The sequence below is a fragment of the Syngnathus floridae genome, chromosome 15 (genome assembly GCF_059516105.1).
Source record: "Syngnathus floridae isolate MCC-2025c chromosome 15, RoL_Sflo_1.0, whole genome shotgun sequence".
Taxonomy (NCBI): domain Eukaryota; kingdom Metazoa; phylum Chordata; class Actinopteri; order Syngnathiformes; family Syngnathidae; genus Syngnathus; species Syngnathus floridae.
Genome location: NC_142427.1, coordinates 7,004,700 through 7,027,469, shown reverse-complemented (window position 1 = coordinate 7,027,469; position 22,770 = coordinate 7,004,700). Strand labels below are relative to the sequence as shown.

The window sequence follows — 22,770 nt, the reverse complement described above, 5'->3', positions numbered from 1 at the left end:
GAGTCCCCCCCTCCAAAAAAATAAAAAATAAAACTTGACAGTTAAAGCATTAGATGACGTTTTATTCCATTACCTTCCAAATACATCAGCTCTTGTTTCAAACCTGCCAAGTATTTTTTTTTATGCAAATGAGAAGGGAGTAAAATTCAGTTTCATGCCCTCACAAACATGGAAATGTCAATGGAGACAGTCAGAGCAGTCTACACAGATGCTTATTTATACTGAGGTAAGAATTCTAGGACATCAATGTTCTTCAATTGACAAAGCAGCATGAAACTACATGTACATTGTCTTGTGACATTTCTTTCATGCTGGTTTTGGTAGACTCCTGTTATGCAAAAAAAAAAAAACTGTTAAAGAATTGAATTTCAACCTGAAAAAAGTCCTTCCGAGAGCTCAAACTAGCCACGTCTGTCCTTTGATTTATGCCAATGCTGTTAATGATTTTTTTTTTCTAGCGCTACAATTTCTATCGGTGAACATTTTACAGTGTGTCGTCGCATTTATCACGCTGTGGAAAACCTCTAGTGAGCAAATCGACATTGTATCTATATTTCCGGGATTACGTGGAGTCAAATTTTTTTGCCCTGGTTTCTGACGGAGTTATCATTTGTAAAACACTTGCCGTGTTCTCCAGCTAACGGACTTGTAGCTCTTGTCTCTCTTTCAGGAAATGGCAGAGCAAAGGAACGAGAGCATAAACCTGACAAGGTAATCTGTTACAAAAATAAAATTTATAGAGGCCCATCGAGATCTGTACACTTGCATGACCTGCCGTGTTTGAACTGTGTGCAAAGGATCTGTTCACTTGTATGACCTGCTGTGTGCAAAGGTTCCGTACGCTCCTATGACCTTTGCTTAAAACTGCGAAAGTAAAAGTTGAGGCTTCTCGTGCATCTCGCCCTGCTTTGACGTAATCAGGGCCGAGAGGGACAGGGAACATTTTAATATCAGCCGATGGGCAAACAGACAGGACGAGACTGGGCAAAACACGTTAAGATACACCGCACAATGTGGACCAGACTCAACACACGTATTACAGTACTTTGACTTTCATCCGCAAAAACCTCCACGTGCTGCTGCTGCTGCTGGCATTAGTATGAAAAAAGAGCGAGCGTTCAAACACACAAACATTGGAAAATAGCAAGGCTTTAATAAAGACCGCAATGTCCGGCTAGCTACAATGGGGACTGGGGGGGTAACAATTGACATTCATGGAGTTTTACAAAGACTGTAACTGGGGTTGAAGTTCTTTGTGGGTTTACTTACGTGGTTTGCATTTCGGCATGCAAGGCGGCCTTCAAACCGTTACAGACCCCCTTACGTTGTAAAACTGTTGATTTATGAATGTCAATTCATGGGAAGTTGAAAAAAAATCGAAAATAAATCAAGTGAAGATTCTCACCATGGTCATGCTTTTACCGGGCACACAAGCCAATAAAAAGACGACAATCATGCAAAACAACGCAAAAAACTTTCATCTCCCAAAATAAGCAAACACACTAAAATAAGATATGTTTCGAGTTCTGCTCTTCCGTTGACTTAGAAGAAAGCTGCGCTTTTGATGATGACTTTGGTGCAAAAAAAAAGTTCCTGTTTCAAAGAAGGCAGACCCTGTCCTGCCCTCTTCCTTGATGAAGACACTCTTGGTGTGTAGACCAGTTGTGATAGTTGAACTCAGACCCCCTTTTCCTCCAGACACAAACAAACGTGACGTAACATCGACCCCAAAATCCCAACAGCCCCTCCCCCCCTCCCGACTATGACACCTTGAAAAACACCATCATTCAAACACAGACACGGCAATACATCGGTCTCACATACAGTACGTCATCCAAACACGTCTAAAAACATACATGAACAGCATCGCCTATATACAGAGGACAACCAGTCGGCGCTCGACTGAGAAAAATAAGCCCCTGGAACACAGTGATGAAATCGAGAGAAAATAAATTTTGTCCAAATGTCAGTTTTTTCAGTCTCACTTTGCAAGGATGTCGACTTCAAGGATTTTGTGTTGTCGTTGCAGAGTTCCTTGAGCCACCTTCAGACCTCTGTGTTGCACGCACCTTTTCCCACCTCGACGCCTCCAACCCGAGGTGCGTTCCGAGCACGTGTAGAAAAACAACCGCTGATTGATTATTGCCCCGTTCGACTGTACTGTACATCCCAGCAATGAGTTTTAGTTCTATGTTTTTGTGCAGTCAAAAGATTTTTGTGCTATAACGATGATTGCTCATGACCTCGTTCACATTTAACGTCTCGTTACAGCCTTTCGTCTCGGGCTGTCTGAACTCATCTATCGTCGGCGAGGGCCCCGATCGACAGACGTTCGACGTATCTCGCTGACCTTTAGACGTCCTGCGCGTCAATGTTAACGCTACGCTAATGAGCCTGTCTTCGATGCCACGGTAATTACCCTTGTCTCGTTTCTCTGCAGTGTTAAAACACTTTTTTCTTCCTCGGTATCAGAAAGGACATCATTGCGCATCCTTGGGTGCCTTGGACCTTTTTTGGATCGGAGACAGTCTAACTGGAGCTCCGTGCATTCGTCTTTATAAAAAGAGCGTTACTGTACATAATCCTAATGCGGACATGAGGGATGCGAGGTGAATTTTTTTTTTTTTTTTTTACATGATATTGCACAACCGTAGAGCAGAAACCCTTCAAATAGTACCAGAGTTTAGATTACATCCAAATTTTGCAATTCCTGGCTCAGTGCTTTTTTTGTCTTGAGACCACATACCGAAAGAGAAACATTCTAGGTGTGTCCGAAAAGCTCCAGGACAGGTGTCAAGACTGATTTATTAAAGAAACTCAAAATCCAGAATAAATCTGAAAATAACTAAAAGTCAATTATGTGGCCTGGCACCTGTGAGGTCCAAGTATAATTCAAGTGAGGGGGAGGCAGTGGCCCTGCGGTTCCCCCCCTCTAGCTCTGCCAGTGGGGTTATCTCAAAGAGGAAAATATTTCATTTGGATTTGAAATACATGTGACACCAGTCTTGGAATTTTACAGACACCTCGTAACAGTGATTGACAAACGTTAGCCATGTCTCGTTGACCTTTGCACATCCTATGCATAAATGTCAGCCTTTTTTCTTCATATCAGTAAGGACATCATTTCATCACATCACTTGGGGGGCCTTTGATCATTTGGCATGGGAGACCATTGAATTGGCGCTCAGTGCATTTGTGTACATAAAAACTGTTACTGTACATAATTCTGTTGTCGGCATGACTGGCACAACACCACAAAACTAAAAACATAATTTTTGCATGATATTGCACTGCCACAAAATGAAGAGCAAGTAGTAAAAGCTTTTTGATTACATCCACATTTTGCAATTCCTGGGTGTGGCTCAGTGAGATTTTTGACAGCAGTTCCAGTGCAGTTGGAAACACGGTCCTGACATTAGGTACCAAAAGAGAACTCATACACACACACACACACACACACAAGCATGCCCCACCCACCCCACTCCCACACCAAGTTAGTCGTATGTATAGTTGGCAAACGAGAACAAATTTGGCTACAAAACAATGATGCGGAACACCGACATGTAAAAACGTTTACAAAAATCTGACGCTATCCGACATCAGGTTGATGGTTGACCCAATCGGTACAAGACGATAAAAATCTCCTGCGCGGGACACACACATACACGCACAACCTTGGCAAAGGTCACATGGAGTAAAGTGTCAGCATACCATCCCGTTTGTTTAACTCCAGGACAGGGAGGGTCGAATTGGAGGTCTAACTGGTGGGGAAATCGGGTCAGGAGGTGGCGATGGAGCAGCTTCAGCGGCCGTAGCGTCATCACAGGTCGTTTTCGGCAAATCAAAGGATGTGAGGTGTGAGTGGAATATCGGGTGCTAAGCTTCTGGCGCCTCTGGGCGGTTATTTTTGGGGGGACCTGTTGGCACAGGGTTTGGGAAGCGAGGAGGGATGTGCGTTGGTTGTTTTTTTCCTCCCTATGTGTCCCCTCTTCTCTTCCTTCGCCATCCTTCTGTTGTCTTCCTCTGTGGCGCTCTCAGCTCTGCTGCCATGGTTACAGCAGCGTCTCTACATGAAGTGCATCTGCAGTCAAAGGATGGTGATAAATTGAGGATGAGCGAGTTCATCAACAACTTATCAAATGTTAAGCAGTTCATTGACAGCCGTTCCTGGATGAAGGTCGAATCTTACGATTGTGAGGTATCTTTGCTACTGTGTCACTGTTCAGTACCTGCGTCCCCGGGATGGGTCCGAAGGGATTAGTGGGTCTCAGGACCGGCTGGTTGTACATAACAGGCTGCGGGGGCATCATGGGAACACCCCCCATGTGATGGCTCATTTGAGGGGGGAGCTGCTTACAGATTGCAGGAAAAAAAAGGTTAAAAGTACATGTCAGATCATACAGAGTTGATTCATTGCGTTACCATTCCATAGACAGGCACTTGGGGGGTTGTCATAGGAAAAGCTACTGGAGCTGGAGCCTGTAAGGAAAGATAACAACCCCACCCCCTTTAAATCTCTTAATATAAAGGCAGATGCATAACATGGATTGATGAAGTGCCTTGGGTACTTACATAGCCGGTGTAGATCACGCCATTCTTCGGAGACAAAACAAAATACAATGTTATTTCGGACCCTACAAATGGTAATTTTCCTTTCTTGCAATCAAAATCAGCAAAAGGCTGCATTGTCAGATACCTCTGAAAGATTATACCGACAAATTATCCGAACGTTGGTTTAAATACATGTAATTTCTTAACATGGCCGTTGCGCGTTACCATCTGAGGGACAGGCATGGGAGCCGGAGCCATGGGATGAGGCGAGTGAGTCCAGTTTGTGCTGGTGCACATAGTTTTGGTCTGCCAGCCACTCCCCCCTGTCGGCTTCTTCTCCACCAGCTGACTCCACTGCAGCTCAGGCCTGTTGCGCACAAACATGCACTTAAGAGACCTACGGATGATTAAAAAGCAGTCCGCCGGCCCCGCCACCTCACCTTTTGGCTTGCGTCCCCCCAAATTGCAAGTCTATGAGGAGTAAAGCAAATTAGCTCCAAGTAAGTAACCTCTATGTAAAGCCATCACGCTAATACTCACTCCCGACGAGGTTGGCTAATGAAGAGTCCAAATCGCTGGGGAGCATCTTCCCAGAGTGCAGCGGGGCTCCGGGGTTGTGAATCTGAGTGGGCGGGATCGGCTTGAGCAAGTCACCTAAGAAAGTCGCCATGGTTGTTACCAGAAAAGAATTGTGTTGTTGTCGTCGCTTTTGCACTGTACTTCTACACTGTACCTCCCCAGGCGTTGTTGTTGGGCACAGTGTGTGTGGTCTGAAGGGGGGCAAAGTGGGGCTGCAAGGTGAACAGCTCACTGGTCAAGTTTGGCACACTGCAAAAAAGATACAAAAAGCTAAATTATCTAGTCTGGCATCTGGTGGCTTATTTAAGGGGGGGGGGCGTGCCCCCAGTGCCGCCGCTCTACCTCCGCCCCTGCTGATCAAATGTTCCATGCATGAATTCTAAACTGAGAAGTTCTTCTCATAGGAACTCACTGGTTGTTGACGGCTACAAGGGGCGAGCTGGAGAACAGGTCCGTGGCTCCCCCGCTGCTGTTGGCACTGCCCACCGATTGGGTGCCGGGCGACGCGTTGGGCGTCTGGATATCGATCATCTTATGACCGTCGTCCTGCACGTACAAAGTGGCGATGCGGTGGCTATTGTGCGCATGCTAATCGAGGGAAAGCTAATGTGAAACATTTCTCACCTTGTGTTGCTGCAGTCTGCTGTCGTCTGTCTTGTCATCCATTCGACTGAGGGAGATCCCGGTACTGGAGAGGGACGACACCGTGCTGGACAGAGTGCTGGATCTTACGGTATGGTAACACACACGTACATAAAACACATTACAGTAGCACCACAATTTGTCCCGTGGCTGAGATTGTAACTAAAACGAAAGTGCCCCCCCCCCCTTCTATACTCTGAGACATAATTTTAAATCTAAATCCGCAATCATACCTGCTGGCAGTGGAGAGGTCTTTGAGCTTCCGGCCTTCCAGAGAAGCTAAATGTTGCTCCAGAGCCTCCAGGAGTGAATTGGGAGCCTGAGGAGGAAGGAGGTTGAATGTCGGGAAGCAGACATATTAGAATTCTCAGCAAAGTGGTTTTAAAAGTGGGACATTATCACTCCTGTTTCTCATCATCCTGCTCATCACCCACACACACACAAAGCAGCACATTTCCCTCAAATTGAAAAACGGATCTACTCTACGACAGCTCTTTTTTTTTTTTTTTGTTGCTTTCATCAGGTTTGGTTGTCCGGCATGCACAGATCAGCTCCGTCATGCAGATCCACAACTATCACACCTCTGATCCATGCAGACTGCCAGCACCAAGGTCCTTTATAATCAACACAAGCACCACACAAATCACAGTCCAGAACATCAAGAGTTACTCCTTGGATTCCACTGTCAAATCCAATCCAATCCAATTTGCTCTTTCATTGAGGAAAGTGCAGCAATTTGACCGAAAACCAAGGAAGCTAACTCTGAAATGAAAACGTCTAGAGAGGAAAAAAAAAAAAACAGGTATGCATACTGAGCATACTGTGATCTTTTTCCTCCAAACTTTTTTGAATTTTCATTTCATCACAGTGTACACATATTCAGACACAACAGGCAAAGAAAAAAATGTCTTGTATACTTATTTTTAAAAGGGGAAAGGGGGAAAAAGACAGTAACGTGAATTCTGGATGTCCTTCTCCAGAGAATACGCTATGGAAGTTTCAAAGTAAAAACAGACACATACAATTTCTAGTGCTCAGTCGAGGCGTGTCGTTGAATAGGCGCGTATAAGGTCTTCATAAGCACTACAAACACGGCGGGGTGCTTTAAAAATTAATCACTTCCCAATTTGTCCAAACGAGAAATAAATCCGTAAAGGCTTTTGGCTGTGATATGCAGTGCTGATGAGGACATTATGTGCGCCTGTCCAAGGCGTATTTGCGGAAAACCTACGTCATTAAACCATTCGCTGCTCTCCCCACAGCTAATGCAAAGTGACCTGATTCTCTAATGGACTCAGTTGTTCTCTTTGAGTGTGTGTTGTTTAACGAGGAAGAAGTAAAAAAATAAAAAAAAAAAAAACATGGCGTCTTTAATCCTAACATCTCAAAAACCCCGCTTATGGAGGAATACACCATATGGCCAAAAGTATTGAGACGCCCAATGTTTGCATTTTAAAGCGATGACTGCAATTTTTTTTTTTTTCTCAAAATTAAATCATTCATTGAATTTAGTTGACATTACATTTCTTTGTTGACTAACTGGGACACATCACATGGTCGGACTGCCTTATAGGGAGTTCAAACTTAGTTCGCCAACCTTTCAAGACATTCCGGACACTTTTGTGCTTATTTACCGAGCCACCAAATCACGCGTGTTAAGTTGTGCATACAGAAAATGCAAAAAAAAGTTCAAATAAATATAATAATATTATAATAATTATTAAATTTAATAATATATTAAAAATATACAATAGAATGGCATGAAAATATTTATAATAAATATTAAATCTTTTTAATACAAAAATACTTTTGCCCAAATGGTGTATCTGACAGATGGAAAAAAAAAAAAGAAGCCAGCTTAAAAAATATTGCTTCAAACCACAAAGAGAATGGAATTTTCTTTGAAATGATTTGTCGCTTGTTTGTGTAAATTGTGCCTTTTTTTGTGCTTTCTCTTCTCTCTAGAAGTTGAAATGTAAAGGGGGAGAAAAAAAGGAGACGTGGAAGGCGAAGTGATGAAGAGAGAGGGCCAGCTGCAGTGTGGGCAGGTCTGTAGGGTGAGTAGGGAACGGGAGCGCTTTAGAATGAAGCGTTATGGGATCGACCGGATGGATTTTTCGACGCTGCTCGATTGGCGGCTTGTGATGAGATGTGGACTGACCTGTGTGAGATCGGGGCTGTCGCCCTGATCTATCCCAACTTGCTGTGTCACAAAAAAGGAGGGGGGAGGAGAGGGGGAATGGGAGGAAGGAGGGAGGGAGGCAAAATAAAAATGAACCAAATGTCGAAACAAAACCAGGAGTAGAGCAAACAGACTGCAGGGGTTTTTTTTTTTAAAGAGGGTATGGAGGGATAAAGGTGTGCGGAGGAGGAAGAGGAGGAGGAGGGAGAAAGAAGAATCAAACCCGAGCATTCATTACTCCATGCAGAGGCTGAAACGAATAGAAGACAACACGGGGGGGAGGGGGGGAGGGCGCATGCACACGCCTACAAACACCTAAATACACACACACGCACATACACACAAATACATGTGCACATACACGCTATTTAAAATGAATGCTGCAAGGCGAGACAACAGGTCACGTGACATCAACTAATGTTGACTTTGAACGCAAAGAGGAGGGAAGGAACATACACACACGCATACACACACATTGAAGTTAAGACATGATTGGCTCCTTCAAGTCAACGTTAGTCTACTTCTCAAACCGACTTCCGAAATGGGAGCAAAAAAGCAAGCGGTGAGGATGCCTTCTAAGCGCAAGGACTAGCTAAGTTACCAAAGAAAGAGAAGACAGAAGGATAGAAAGGTCAAAGAGGCTTGGGCATGCAGTGCAGGCTTTTGAAACAGGCAGCGCTCCAGGGCGTCCTCCAGTGGACGCTCAGTGCTATTGTCCCTCTGACTCAGCTGTTACTAGCTGACCCAATAACTCTCTCCCTGTGACTTCCAGGTTATCTTAATGTTCTTATGATTCACCTGGTAGATAAATATCCTGAAGAAAAAAAAATAATTCTAAACCGGCGTCCATTCCCGCCCTCTCGTCCTCGTCCGTCCCCGCGCTCCTTATAGCCTACCTCGGAGGACCCCGCCCCGTCCCAAACGTTACCTCGGCCACTTTGAGAAACTCGGACAGTTTGGTCATCCTGTTGAGGAAGTTCTTGTAGAGCTCCAGCGCCTCTTTGCACTGGTTCTTCTTCATGTCAAAGTACTTCTCTGCGTAGGGAGGGTCACAAAAATGAGCATGGTCACACCATGTCAACAATAAAGGAGACATGGTGTGCAATCCCCCCCGCCCATGATTTAGGACTATCTCATTAGGACAGACATATTTAGAAATGTTCCACCTTGGCTCAGGTAGGACACAATTGTCCAATGTCTACGTGTTGACTGTGTGTACTTTTCACCCAGCATGTTGATGACGCCCTCGTTGTACGCGGCAAACAACCGTATGGAGTCTTTGAAGAGCAGCATGAAGGCAGTGTTGATGACGCCGTTGCTCAGCTCGTTGGAGTTGGGCTGCAGGTCAAAGTGCACGCTTTAGTGAAGCCGAAAACCGCACTTGATGATGATACCCGCTGTTTTGTCTTAGGTGCTACCTGAAAATCCAGCAGTGCGTCCAGCTGGTTCTGAATGATCGGCAGCGTCTTAATCAGCTTATCCGTGTTCATGGTGCGCATCACGCCGTCGACCCTGGTAACACACGCGGACAAACGTTAGCTTGCATCACAATTAAAAGTGACATTGCCTAGTTTGAAGGGGTGGTCCTATCTTATGCAAATGAGCCACTGCTGACCCCGCCTCCTCTATTTTAACAACAATTCCAAGTACAGCTTTTAACCGGGGGGGCGGAGCTAGCAACTAGCAAGCTAATGATCTAACTAACGAAGATGCACGCGGTCATTATTGGGCTTATGTTTACGGTAATTGAGTGTATTACCCTCGCTTCATCTTGGTGAAGTCCACCGCCGCTAACCGGAACGACATGGCTTTTTCGTTCAGGTAGCGACTGTAGCGTCTGATGAAGGTGGACATGTTGTATCCTGAAGGGAGGGGTGGGGAGGTTGTATTTGTATTAGTTAAGTCATCCAAGCACAGCACTCAGTTTTTGTGTACCCTGCTAAAATCGAACCAAATAGTGATTGATTAGGTGTCCCAATATTTTTGTTGCCGCAGACTTATCGCCAGTGTTACAGTGCCGGGAAGAGACAGGAAGTTATTCAATGGGCAGAACAGCTCTGCTGAGTCAAAGGGGGGGTGTCATAAATCACCTTGTAGCGCGGCCTTATCTAGAAAGTTGTTGAGGTTGAAGAGCGTGTTTCTGGAGGCGACGTACTGCATCAGTCTCTGGGGGGGGGAAGAGAGAGAAAAGAGGAGAGGGAAGAGTCGACGACGTGCTCGTGTTCCACGTCGTTACGTCTGTCGCAGACAGGAGTTTATGAGCGAGAGGTATCATTTGTCCACATAAAGACCTCAACTCTTCTGAATGACTTTTAAGGATGTGGACCTAATAAAACACTCGCTATGTCAAATTGGCCCCAATGCACTCAAAGTCTTGCACCAGCAAATACAATATCTGCATTCATTAACCCTGCCGCGTGACATTATTTGCAATAGCATATCTGTCATTGAAATATAGTCCTTGGCACCGAGGATCTACGCCAGAGCTCTACTTTTATACGAGAGCTTCAGTTCCATTCCGAGGGTGGCCACTGACTTGTGTTTGTATGTGTGTCGTTCAGCGTCCTCACCTCGTTGCCGTACATCATGAGGTGATGCGTGGCGATCAGCGCCTTGAAGACCACGATCCAGCTGTTGCTAGCCGTGCGCTCCAGCAGCGTGTCCGCCAGGTGAGGGATGCTGACATTCAGCTCGTTGGTGCAGTGGATCAGGTCTGCGTGGTCGAATACAAAAGATCAGAATGACTATTTTACAGCAGCCTACTTTGCAGTCGAGGCACAATGTGGCTAATAAAAATATTCGGCAGTATGTGCAACTGTGTATATGAGCAGTTATAAGTAACTGCTTATATATACAATGCAATAAAATGAATGTGAATCGTCACTAGCATGAATGCAAGTGAGCAAGATTGTCTGCGATCACAACAAAGGAGTGTTGAATAGACACGCAAGGATGAACGAGTTCTGGAAATGAGCACGGCTGACATTTACGAGCCTTTAAGCTCCACCTCTTTACTTACTGGTAGCTACCGTGAAAGAGATAAACGGGTCGGGTGCCAAAGCTGTCGTTTATGAGGGGAGTGCGCTGATGTATACGTCCATAGAGGTTCAATACAAGACGACAGATCGATGAGCGAATCATTGTTTAACAGTAGTCAAGGTACAGGTGGAGGATGAATTCATTGGCTGGCCGTAACTCGGAGGCTCTCGTCAATAGAAAATCCCGGCAGAAGATGGAGGGTTACACTCTAAAGTCAATCTAGCGGCGGCACTCAATCGACATGCCTCTGCGCATAATGTGAGGAAATGAATAGGCCTGCGATGAATAATTAACCTCATTTTTTTCTCCCTCCCGTGGAGATGAAAAGGAAACAAAACCCGAGCTGACTCCTCACGTCTCGCCCTCTCGAGACGTCCATCCGGCATGTGTATGCAAAGGCAAAATGACGGAATGAGTGCCTGAAACATGTTTATTCTGATTCGACTCCGTATAGAAATGCACTGGTGCATTTAAGTGGGCACTTGAGTACTGACAATCAGGCCAAATCGAAGCATTTTCCCCTCTCACGATCAAAGTCTACAAAAGCCTAATTGTCATATCACCGAACGATTGTCCTGCGCCATTATCCTCTGGTGTGGCGTGTTTACTGTTAAGAGCCATTTTCCTTCATCTGTTCAGGAATTGGACTATAATTATAAATGTTAAATGTCTTTAATATTCATACAAATGTCATGCATGAGTTTGACGCTGATTTGGGATCACCAAAAACTGCGCCTTGTCAGAGAAGCTAGGCTAACTGTTAGCTTATCTGGAAAAGCACACGATGCTAGCAAATCTATCCCCCCCATCTTCTTGTCTGTGTACAAGCCATAAAAAGCCCATTTACATAATGTTTCTTCTTCAAATGTCAAATGTTTATATTATTTATTTACATGCAAATCACGACATCAATGTTTGATTTAGCCATTCAAACGACAACATCGAGCTGTATGCGCGGTATCACGCTGTGCACTGAGCGGTCACTCCGCGCTTGATGACATAGTCGCATCGAATCCCGCTTCTGTCGCCCATATGAACAGCCGAGGCTTAATGAAATCCCATTTACTCGGCGTGACGTGCTCATCATTCGCCACGCTTTGTAAATAGTTTAAATAGTCACCGAGACCGCCCCACTCGGCTCCTATCTCTTTGTCAAGGTCACGACACCAAAGGCGGTGATAATGAGAGCCCGCATTGACTGGCTTAATGAGCAGCAAAAACAATGAATCACAGTTTTAGTGCAATGTGTCACCCGGGCTGGCGAGGGTGGGCCCGTAACATCTGGACTGTAAAAAAAAAAAAAAAAAAAATGTCCCTTGGTCATAACTAAATTTAAATTTACATACACAATGCAACATTTGAATGCACTAAAACTCATGATTTGGAAACACAAACGATGAACTCTCCTATAAAAAAAACCCACAAAAAGTAAAAAAGATTGCCCAGCCACAGTGAAGTCCGGCCAGTGTAGTTGCTAATTGCTAACACTAGCATCTAGTGCTAACTTCCTGGCCTTTGACAAGTGGCGTCAGACAAAGATAATCCAAACTGGAAGTTAGGGACGATTGTGTGGCTAATTACAGTTTATTTAACTGCTACACTAACATTAGCAGCTAGTCCTCTCTGTTAGCAAGCAATTAGCCATTAACTCGCTAACGGAATGCGTGTCACTTGTTTGTAAAGGCTTTATTGCTGCTAACCGTAACTCATTCCTTTACATTTGTTTTGCATTTTCTTTGGCTTTTTGTGAAATATATCCCCAAAATGTATAAAAATAGATACTACTAAAAATTAAGCTGAAGGGACTGAGTGCTAGCCACTGCCAGCTACGCTGCAATTCCTTATCCAGAGTTGCGTTTTTCTATCACAATTACACGGCATTAACAATTCCATTCTTTCTACGCTTGTGCCTTTTACATTTTGCCATGTTTTTTTTGCGTATTTTTTTCCCTGCAAAAAATGAATATAACATAATGTTTTGGGTTGTGGCGAGCCCTTGTTAGCACGGAGGAACACACAATCATCACATAGCAAAGTAAGGACCGAGATTCAGAGATGCGCAACAACTAGTCCACTGTACTTCCAGGAACATTGGTTTATTTTTCATTACCACAGCGGCTACTGGTTTGTACCTTTGTACATCCATTAAGAACATTAAACTGTTACTCAGAACATTGCTTGTACAGTTAATAAAAAAAACGTTCCGCTGCATTGTTTGCTTTCGTCTGCAGCAAAAGGTTGTGTTTTTTTTTTTTGTAATCCCCCTCGACAAGAAGCCAGCGTCTCATTATTTTCATCCCCATTGATTCCGTTCCATTTGCGGGCGAGAGCGATTCTTTAGCAGAAGCAAGTACGCGTCTCCTCTTTATGATCCCATTTAACGAGGCGAGCTGAGCGGGAGCAGACTCGTCTCATGAATTGTTGCTCAAAGACACAAAGACTGCCTCGTCGGGGGGCTTCCTTTACATTCACCATGATGTACGGCGGCCCGTCGAGGGGCTCAAACCCACGCAGCCACCTCATTGCAAACACACCTCTTTCCCGTGTCCTTGCTTGACCTTAAAAGCCCATCGAATGGAAACGAGAAAACAAAAGAGTGCGTTGAGCCAAGCGTGCAGTCCCTACTTAAAGCTTCTCTACCCTCTCATGGTCAGAATTAGCCAGATCACAAGCCAAAAAGCTCACGTAGCCTCTTGCTGGCTCGTTTAATCAGAAAAATTGCCATTTTTCGAAGCGTTTGGACGCCGCCCCGGTGATGAAACGTCCTCTGAAAAGCTCCTTGTGGCTGCGGTGACATTTACTGTTTTGAAGGTGGATGGCCTTGTGTTGTTTAGTAACTGCAAGGCCACTAAGCTAGCGGTCGAAACAACAATAAAGGACTGAATCCAAAGAACGTGGATTCACATTAGCAGTTCATTTCATTACGGATGGAATAGAAAAATCACTTACTCGATTTTTCTATCATGTCACTGAACACAACATGAGGTACAACTTTAGGTGTAGTTACCCCATTTTTCATGTCAATATTGCACAGTATACGGTCAAATGGAGACCGTCTCAATTACTCGTCAGGGCTTCCATTCATATGAGTCAAATAAACGCCTCCCTCAAATAGATCCCTTCCGACCTCAGGAGACGAACTGTAACTCCAATTACAGTTCACAATATAGCTAACTACTGACACCATTTGGACTGTGTTGCTAACCAAAACAGCAGCACTAATCCAATCATATTTCTAAGAATAAACGCCTTATTGAATTAAACATGCCTTCCTTTTCCAATCACACACCTACCAAATTATGTCCTTGAGACAAAATAACCAACCCCACTAAAACGGACACCTCCCTTTTTACATCAAGAACATTTTTTTTAACTAAATATTGCTAATACACAAACTAGTCAACTGCAAACGACAAATTAAACAGTCACGTCTCTTGGAAAAGTAAATGCCTCAATCAAATATATGCCTCCATTTTCTCATCCAGATAAAAAGAAAGTCGTGTTTGATAATTAAATCCCTCACACAAAGTAATTTGCTATTTAAACTATGTTTCTGACCCAAACAGCATCACTGAAGCATGTCTTTCAGATAAGATGGATACATACGCCACCACTTATAAAATAACAACACTCGCAAGGAGTTGTCATATGATAACATGTTCCAGGCCGCACCCCTTAAAGGCACACACTAAAGTACAATAGCATGTGCTTTATTTACACATTTTAAAACTTTTTTTTTTAATTTCCTGATTGCGTGCCCTGCGATTGGCTGGCAACCAGTTCAGGGTGTCCCCCGCCCACTGCCCCAAGTCAGCTGGGACAGGCTCCAGTGCTCCCGCGACCCTCATGAGGATGAGCCATTCAGATGATGGATGGATGTTTTCACATTCATTATTTTGAATAATTAAAAACACACCATCATTTTTCCCCATACAGACAGATTCATGAAATTTCAATTCATGTCAATGAAGTCTGCCTTACTTATACCTTTTTTTTTTTTTTTTTTTTTTTTTTTTTTTTTTTTTAAGGCGTGCGTGCTTGATATATTACCTGTGCACTCCACTTGATTTATTACAGGGCCAAAAAACGCCTTCTAACCTAGTGATCCCTATATGTGGCCGGAACACCCCCCCCCCACACACACACACACACGCCAATGCATCCATAGGCAATTAGTAGTGTGCAGATAAGGACACCACACACACATACGCACACATGCATAAATGATAGTAATGCACCAGTGGACAGTGAACTTGAATGTGAAGAAAGGGAAATGCTGCAGGATTTCATGATATTGCATTTAGGCCTCATAGATTACACTTAGTGGATGAATAGTGGGTAATTAAAAGACAAATACGAAGGGTAAAAGGCGTGCTTTTTGTCTGAAGCGTGCGTGCACTGATGGCATTTTGTGTGCGTGCGTGTGTGTGTGTGGTTTCACCTACAGTCAAGGTGCTTCTTCTTGGGTCCGCTCACTTCGTGCGTCGTGGCCTTGCACACGGCTTTGCTGATGGCCGAGCCGCTCATGCTGTGCTGCGCGGCGGCGATCCGGTCCGTCAGAGTCGGCCCGGACATGGTGGAGGAGGAGCGGCTTCGGCTGGAGCCCGTAGGAGGTGACGGGGATGGGGGGGAGTCGTAGTAGAGGACGATCAAAATGTCTTTAGTGGAGGGGAGGAGGTGGAGGAGGTGGTGGGTAATGCCCTCTGCGAGGATCGGCCGTGTCTGCGAGGGGAGGAGGATGAGAAGAAGGAGGAAGAGGGCAACGAGCAGCGACGAGTCATACGTTCGCTTAAAAAAAGAAAAAAAAGAAAAGAAACAAAACTACCTTCGCCTTAATAGGAAGGCATTTGGATGCGTAAATGAAACAAAGCTGAACGCCGGAACGTCCCGAGTGTCCCTGAACGCACCTCAGCCGATGCTGATGAGAGTGCGAATCAGGCTCGCGAAAAAAAAAAAAAATCACCAATTCAACATAAAATCGTCCATGATTCAACTGGCCTCCGTCAAAATACGGCAAAGGGACATTTTTAGACTTCTTCCTCGCGTGTCCTCTCAAATCTCAATGTCTCGCCGCATGAACAACGTTCCCTTTCTGCAGCCGGTCTTCTTACAAAAGCCTGAATTCCTCTATAGAGGTCGCCCCATAGGCTGATGATGCGCGTGTGCGCGTGCGTGCGTGTGTCAGTCAAACTTGTGTGCAAAATGGCAGTGCGATGAATCAGGTGACTAAAAAAGGAGACTGAGATTGGGCCACTTCTCGAGTCAAGGGAGGGAATCTTAAAGCAGAAGGCATTAAAAAAAACGATTTATTCTTTTTTTTAAGGCACCAGCTGGTTCTTCATCACCTCAGTGCACCCGGCCAATGAAATAGGGACAAATGGGGAAACAAATGCGCTTTAACTGTACATAATACATTTGATTATGACAATTCCTCCTACAATGACTGCAAAATATGTTCACTGCTCCACATCCAGACTGCAAATGAATGTTACATATTCAACACCTCCATTGGCTAATTTAATAATCCATAACTGTTACATAACAGTCAATATGGGGGCTCAGTTTCTGACAAATTTTCAAAAATATTCGAGTGATATTTGATCATTTAAAAAGTCAGTTTTGCACATGCCCCCTTTGAAATGAAATATTTTGCATGAAATTATGTTGTAAAAACATCTATGTCCTTATGAGAGGCTGTTTACGTAGCTGCTGTTTTGGTTAGCAACATGGTTCACATGCGCTCAACTGGCTGACTAATAGAGAGATTTCAAGGGATTGCATGGGTATACCTAATGAAAAGTTCAGTGGGTGTGTTTTCGCAGTCGTCACGAATGACAAAAGAACAACGGTGGCAACATAAGTAGAGCAGCGTTAAGTCGATTGGATTGCATGTGCAATTTGGCGTATCGAGTGAATAGTTACTCGTGTGTTGCATCACAAAGCTTAAAAGGGATTGAACAGAATTAGCATGCCATGAACATGTGTTTAATAGTTAATTCCTCTCATTATAAAACAACACTTTCACATAATTTACCACTTAGGCAGACACGTTTCATATTTTTCACATTCACTTAAATGCTGAATCGATTCTTTTTAGAACTGCTATAGTCCCCGATCCACTTCCTGCTTGTCTGTGATTGGCCAGGACGTGTCTCGTCATTTGGGACATGACGAACAGCTGAGGTGCTCCTTGGTGGCGTTGGCGTATCCCGACAGGAGCAGCGTGGCGGGCTCTCGCTCGGTCGGGGGACTCTCCTCGTTGCCCAGGATGTGCTCCACCAGGCAGTGAGCGGCCTCCTCGATGTTGCTGTTTTCCTAAAGTAGGGCAAATCATCAAGCCATCTCTCCGCTGTCTGCATTAAGGTCAAAGGTGAGTTTGAGCCAACTAAATTTAGGACAGAATCGGGCTACACTCTTGTCACAACACGCGTACCTTGGCCGAGGTCTGGAACCAGCCGACAAAACCGTTGTCTCTGCAGAAGGTGTCCAGTCGGGGTTGCAGGCATGACGCTTGGTCAGCTTTATTGGCCAAGAGCACGGCGGGAACCGGCTTCCCGTGGCTCAGCGTCACCTTTGGACAAAGACAGGATTGGAAGGTACAAAATATATCGTCATGTCACTTTCATGGCTGGTTCCAGTCAAATTTGACTCGTTTTGACATTGGGGTACTGACCTTTGAGTCCAGGTCGTCCTTCCACTTGAGCACGGCGTCAAATGTGGACGCTCGCGTGCTGTCGAAGACCACCAGCGCTCCCACCGCTTCTCGGTAGTAGACGCGTGTCATGTTGCCGTAGCGCTCCTGTCCTACGACACAACATTTATGACTATGCAGCGATAAATTGACAAGCCGACTAGAACAGTTGATCTTTATTTAGCGTTAGATTTGCACTATGAGTTGTTTCTTAAATCATAGCCTGCCTACGTTTTTATGATGGCAACAAAGAGAAAAAAAAAACGCTTGTTAGTTGCGTGTTTTGATTCCACGGCAGGCATCATGTGAGTGTCGTTTTCCGCATGGGAGTCGCTGGCCACATTCCACAAGCAGGCAACAAATGACAAGCATAGGGAGGGGCCGTGATACACACACACGCACACACACACGCGGTCTTTTAGTACATTACTTGGATGTTTCCATGGAGATAGGGTTGCCATAATAGTTGTAGAAAATACAGTAAATGAACACAATTTTGTGTGCAATAATCTGCTTTTAGTGTGCTCTAGTCAGCAATGTCCTTGTGATTGGAAAACATGCTAAAACCAATTCAGTTTCACACTCAACTCAAGTTTATTTACAGGTCAACATAGCAAAGCATGCAGTTAGGCAATTGTCATATAATTCATGTTGTTATAGTAATCAGCCCATTTTTTTTATTTAAAGAAATATAAAAAACGTTTAAATGACAAATTTCTATTTGCCGCACAATATAACAGATTGCAGCCATAAATTCTGGCCAAGGTGTACACACCAGAAGAAGCAGACCAAATAATGAATAAATAATGTTTTTATGATGTACCAACTAGCACGGTGCTATTCCCCTATTTAAAAGACAGTTCTGTGAAAAGTGGACTTAACTTTGCTTGTGTAGATATTTTTAGTGGGTCCTCACCGGCAATGTCCCAGAGCTGCAGTCGGATGACGGTATCCCGGTCCCACTGGAGCACCTTGAGGGCGAAGTCGACGCCGATGGTGGCGCGGTAGTGTTGCGAGAAGATGTGGTGCACGTAGCGCTTGATGATGGACGTCTTGCCCACGCCCAGGTCCCCGATCACCAACACCTTGAATAGGAGCTCACGCTGCATGGCTCCCCCCCAGAGAAAACTCCCTAAAAAGTTCTCTAAAAACTATACAGCTTACTAAGAAAGGCTACAAAACCAAAACGTTTTGTGGTCATTTAGGCCAAACGTGTGGATTCCCACCACTTACTGGAGAGGAGCATGAGGAATTTTGACCTCTGTGGTCCTCTGTGGACCTCCCACTCCCATGCGACTCTTGCCTGGGAGCGACTCTCGCTGCATTCAAGTGCTTGACTAAAGTGTGGGATTTTGAACATTGGAAACTTTCGTGTTTTAACTTTTTATTTAAATGTTTAATTTAAAATTAAACAAAAAAAATACGTATATAAAATGTGTAGAAATTAAGTGGAATTATGAACCAACTATTTAATTTATCCTGTGATTAATTTAGCAATAAATTAATAATCTATTCTCATGTATTTTGCGTGTATAATTTATATTTATATTTAATTTTTAATTGCAATCCATCTTATTTTAGCTATAAATTATGCGTTGTAAATGCTCGTCATAATAAGTATTGTTAAAAGTACTTCATCAAGTGACACAAAATGGTGGATGTTATAGCAAAAACCTAAATGGGATCAAATGTGAGTAAAATGCCTGGAGTCTTAAAGGAAAAATTGGAAATATTCGACGACAGCGAATGCGTCACTTCCGCCGATTTGGGCTGCGTCGAAATGCGTGCATTTACGGTAAATGCAAATGTAAACGGTGCTGATGAGGGCGAGCGGATGCTGGTGTATGTGAGTGTGTGATGCCGTCGTGTTTGTCCTCGTCGCCGTCGTTTCATCCCAAATAGCAACGCAAATACTCGCCGGACGGTCTTTGTGCTTAAGACTCTATTGGCTGATCCATTTATTATTATTTTTATTTAAAACGTGAATCATCGCGATGCACAGCTGGTAAACAAAAAGTGTTTTTTCCCCCCCTCCTCTCCTCCCTTTGGGCTTGTTTTTGAAGGCATCATCGTCGAAATGGGGCTTGGCTTTTACGCATATTGAGCTCTCAGCTTCAAGGTAAGTCAGTGGATACTCGCATTGATTGGATTGATGATGTATGTTAGTGCAGTAGCTGGATGCTAACGGGGATTGTGAAGGTAAAGGCCTGCGACAGCTCGGGGTGTGGAATCTGAGGCTTGCGGGCCATACATGGCCAGCAAAACACCTGATGCGGACCCAGATGCAGTATTTAAAAACAAGCCCTGTGCAGACGAGGAAAAAACATTCACCTGAGAAGTGGAGTTTTTTTCTATTAAAATATTTACTTAATTTCTTGAGATAAATAAATTGCAATTAAATATATTTTGCCTCACCGATTACATAATAAATTACGTTAAAATTTATTCTATATGTAAGTAGCTTATTACAAGCCTTTTCTCTATTAATTTTTGCATTTAAAAAAAAATAACAGTAAAGTTAGCCCAGTGTCAGTTCACAGTGGCTGAATCGTGACTGGGTTGTGCTTTCCTGACAGACTTGACATGGACACAATTTGGCTTTACCAGTTCCGTCTGATCGTGATCGGCGACTCCACGGTGGGCAAGTCGTGTTTGATCCGCAGGTTCACAGAGGGCCACTTTGCCCACGTGTCGGACCCAACTGTGGGTGTGGACTTCTTCTCGCGCCTGCTCGAGATTGAGCCAGGCAAGAGGGTCAAGCTCCAAATTTGGGACACTGCGGGCCAGGAGAGGTTCAGGTAACCTTAGCTATACTTGATAAAGATATACGGTTAAAACATTTAATAGTATTTCAAGAACTAAACAATTAAATTAAGAAGTTCAACTTGTAAGTCAAGGAACCAGAGCACTTTTATGTAAGTCAGTACTTGGCAATAAATGAATGGGAGTCCAGCAGGGTTCATTTCCAAGTCCACTTTTGCTTACTTTTCATAAGACTGTTTACTCTGTTGTAGCATCATTTTGTCAGGATAGGATGCTGATTATTACCTCCCCCAGGTCCATCACCAGAGCATACTACCGCAACTCAGTGGGCGGGCTCCTGCTCTTCGACATCACCAACCGCCGCTCATTCCAGAACGTGCACAGCTGGCTGGAGGAGGCGCAGAGTCACGTCCAGCCGCATAGCATTGTCTTCCTTCTGGTGGGTCACAAGTGCGACCTCGAGCCCCAGCGTCAGGTGAGCAGGCAGGAGGCTGAGAAGCTGGCGGCAGCCTTCGGGATGAATTACGTGGAGACGTCGGCACGAGACGCCATCAACGTGGAGACGGTTTGTTCAGCTTTTTACGTGCCCTCTTTAGTTCTCAGTGGCTCCATTCTGTCTACAAACGTTTTTGTCTCCTGAAGGCATTCATGGATCTGACGAGGCAGATCTTCGAGCTAGTGCGTGGCGGCGATATCAAGATCCAGGACGGCTGGGAGGGCGTCAAGAGCGGACTGGTCCCCAACACGGTACACTCCTCAGAGGAGGTCACCAAGGCAGGTCGCCAGTGTCTCTGCTGAGCTCATTTCTTTTGGACTCCATCTTTGGGAGATGGGCCTTCTCTTTGTCTGTGACTACATGGCGGGCCCCACTCTTTCTTAAATGATTTCCATGTTGCAGTAGCACGCTTTAACTTGTCATGTGTCGACTACTTGCTCGGTGCAAAACACACTTTGTTCTCTCAATTAAAAGCACAAGAAGCCCCCTCGTGTTGTTCACCATGTTTGACATGCACATTTACACTTAGGCAGTTAGTGATGACTACTGACACAACCAATAGAAATTAGACAGCCTCTTCACCCTCAAGTGGAGACACAAATACACAAAACTACATAATGTATATACCACTTTCGATCACTGCCCATCGCGACAATAAATATTAGAGCCCAATGATATGAATGCCAATTCTGTTATTTGGCAGAATGAAATTCAGATAACTGATCAATCAGACAATTTAAAACATAATGAATAGAGAATTGTTGGGGGGATTGCTTAATGCTTACAATAAATGTATGATTTAAAGGCTAAACATTTGACTGTTTTACAATACTTCATCTTGTACTATTTAACATTACTGCAAAGAGAAATAGCCAATTCTTTGTAGATATAGGAAAAAGAAACATTTATTTGGTTTTTATTTTCCTTGTCACGATTTGAACTTCATATTGTGCTGTTGAGGATCTTGTCAAGTCATTCATTTGATTATTTTTCATGTTGCCCAATACTCCCAAACGCTCCTTAATACATCTTTTTGGCTTCGTATGGGTGGTCATAAATGCATCCACTTTCACTCAGTGGTTTTCAATTTAATTGCTGAGGTGAGTCTATTTTGAGTGCCTTTTAGAGGAACGAAGCTTGTGTCCATCTGTGTTTTATTATTCATGTACAGTGGGTATAGAAAGTCTACACACCCCTTAAAAGCGCATTAGAAGAGCTGAACTTTATCTTGGGTCACTCGGAAACATGTTAAATAGTGGGCACCTGTGTGCTGGATTTGGTTTGATTGTGACTGATTAATTCCAAACGCAGCCACATTCCCACTTACAAGAGGGTATGGACATTTCTAAAACCACGTCATTATTTATTTTGACTTCCCCTCTTGAATAAAATGGAGTCATAAAGGTTTTAGGTTTTTTTCTGTATATTTGAGCAGGCGTGAGTAGACTTATTATATCCACTATAAGTAACAAATGTGTAACATGATTCATTTGAACGGTGGCTTCGTGCACGTCATCTATAATAAATAAGTGGAACTATCCAAAAGGATTTGAATGTCTTTGGAGGTGGCGGCCAATAGAGGGAGCACTCATGCAAGTTCACAAAACACGTAATTTGTTTTACTATTTACATATCTTTACTTATTCATTTTTTTACGTGTTTGTCGGACAAATACCGAAATTATTTGACAAATACAAACATGATTTAGAGCAGGGGTCCCCAAACCCCGGTCCGCGGACCGGTACCGGGCCGCCAAGCCGCACAGAAAAAAATTGTTTTTTTTTTTATCGACGATCAATTAATTCAGGTCAAGACGCTCGTGACATG

At 44.0% G+C, this 22,770-nt stretch overlaps 3 protein-coding genes across 10 annotated transcripts; 1 reads left to right on the top strand and 2 right to left on the bottom strand.

Annotated features, from left to right (window-relative positions):
* Positions 1-41: 41 nt before the first annotated feature.
* LOC148386207 (phosphatidylinositol-binding clathrin assembly protein-like) lies at positions 42-16,172 on the bottom strand. Of its 6 annotated transcripts, XM_088397972.1 has the most exons (20): positions 15,819-16,171; positions 15,439-15,715; positions 10,525-10,667; positions 10,045-10,120; positions 9,714-9,816; positions 9,373-9,466; positions 9,181-9,292; positions 8,883-8,989; positions 7,934-7,975; positions 6,006-6,091; positions 5,755-5,857; positions 5,543-5,676; positions 5,285-5,379; positions 5,092-5,205; positions 4,992-5,022; positions 4,777-4,918; positions 4,573-4,596; positions 4,423-4,479; positions 4,230-4,352; positions 42-4,081 (listed from the first exon to the last, which is right to left on the bottom strand). In XM_088397972.1, exons 2-20 carry the CDS (start codon positions 15,566-15,568, stop codon positions 4,067-4,069), a joined length of 1,731 nt encoding a protein of 576 aa, XP_088254098.1. In that variant the 5' UTR covers positions 15,569-15,715; positions 15,819-16,171; the 3' UTR covers positions 42-4,066. The 6 variants fall into 6 exon arrangements, with proteins under 6 accessions (XP_088254098.1, XP_088254101.1, XP_088254099.1 ...); XM_088397975.1 differs by having other exon boundaries at positions 5,755-5,839; positions 15,439-16,172; XM_088397973.1 differs by having other exon boundaries at positions 4,230-4,349; positions 15,439-16,171.
* LOC148386205 (ras-related protein Rab-39B-like) lies at positions 15,711-22,488 on the top strand. 3 transcript variants are annotated; one of them, XM_088397984.1, is made up of 7 exons: positions 15,711-17,363; positions 17,473-17,589; positions 18,580-19,530; positions 19,748-19,803; positions 20,261-20,482; positions 20,742-21,012; positions 21,090-22,488. In XM_088397984.1, exons 3-7 carry the CDS (start codon positions 19,363-19,365, stop codon positions 21,243-21,245), a joined length of 873 nt encoding a protein of 290 aa, XP_088254110.1. In that variant the 5' UTR covers positions 15,711-17,363; positions 17,473-17,589; positions 18,580-19,362; the 3' UTR covers positions 21,246-22,488. The 3 variants fall into 3 exon arrangements, with proteins under 3 accessions (XP_088254110.1, XP_088254111.1, XP_088254112.1); XM_088397985.1 differs by having other exon boundaries at positions 15,712-17,363; positions 18,580-19,479; XM_088397986.1 differs by lacking the exon at positions 18,580-19,530 and having other exon boundaries at positions 17,337-17,363; positions 21,090-22,487.
* On the bottom strand, positions 16,322-18,978 carry rab38c (RAB38c, member of RAS oncogene family). The gene is made up of 4 exons (XM_088397992.1): positions 18,601-18,978; positions 17,667-17,797; positions 17,427-17,564; positions 16,322-17,308 (listed from the first exon to the last, which is right to left on the bottom strand). The coding sequence occupies exons 1-4, from the start codon at positions 18,791-18,793 to the stop codon at positions 17,150-17,152; spliced, it is 621 nt and encodes a 206-aa protein (XP_088254118.1). The 5' UTR covers positions 18,794-18,978; the 3' UTR covers positions 16,322-17,149.
* Positions 22,489-22,770: the final 282 nt, after the last annotated feature.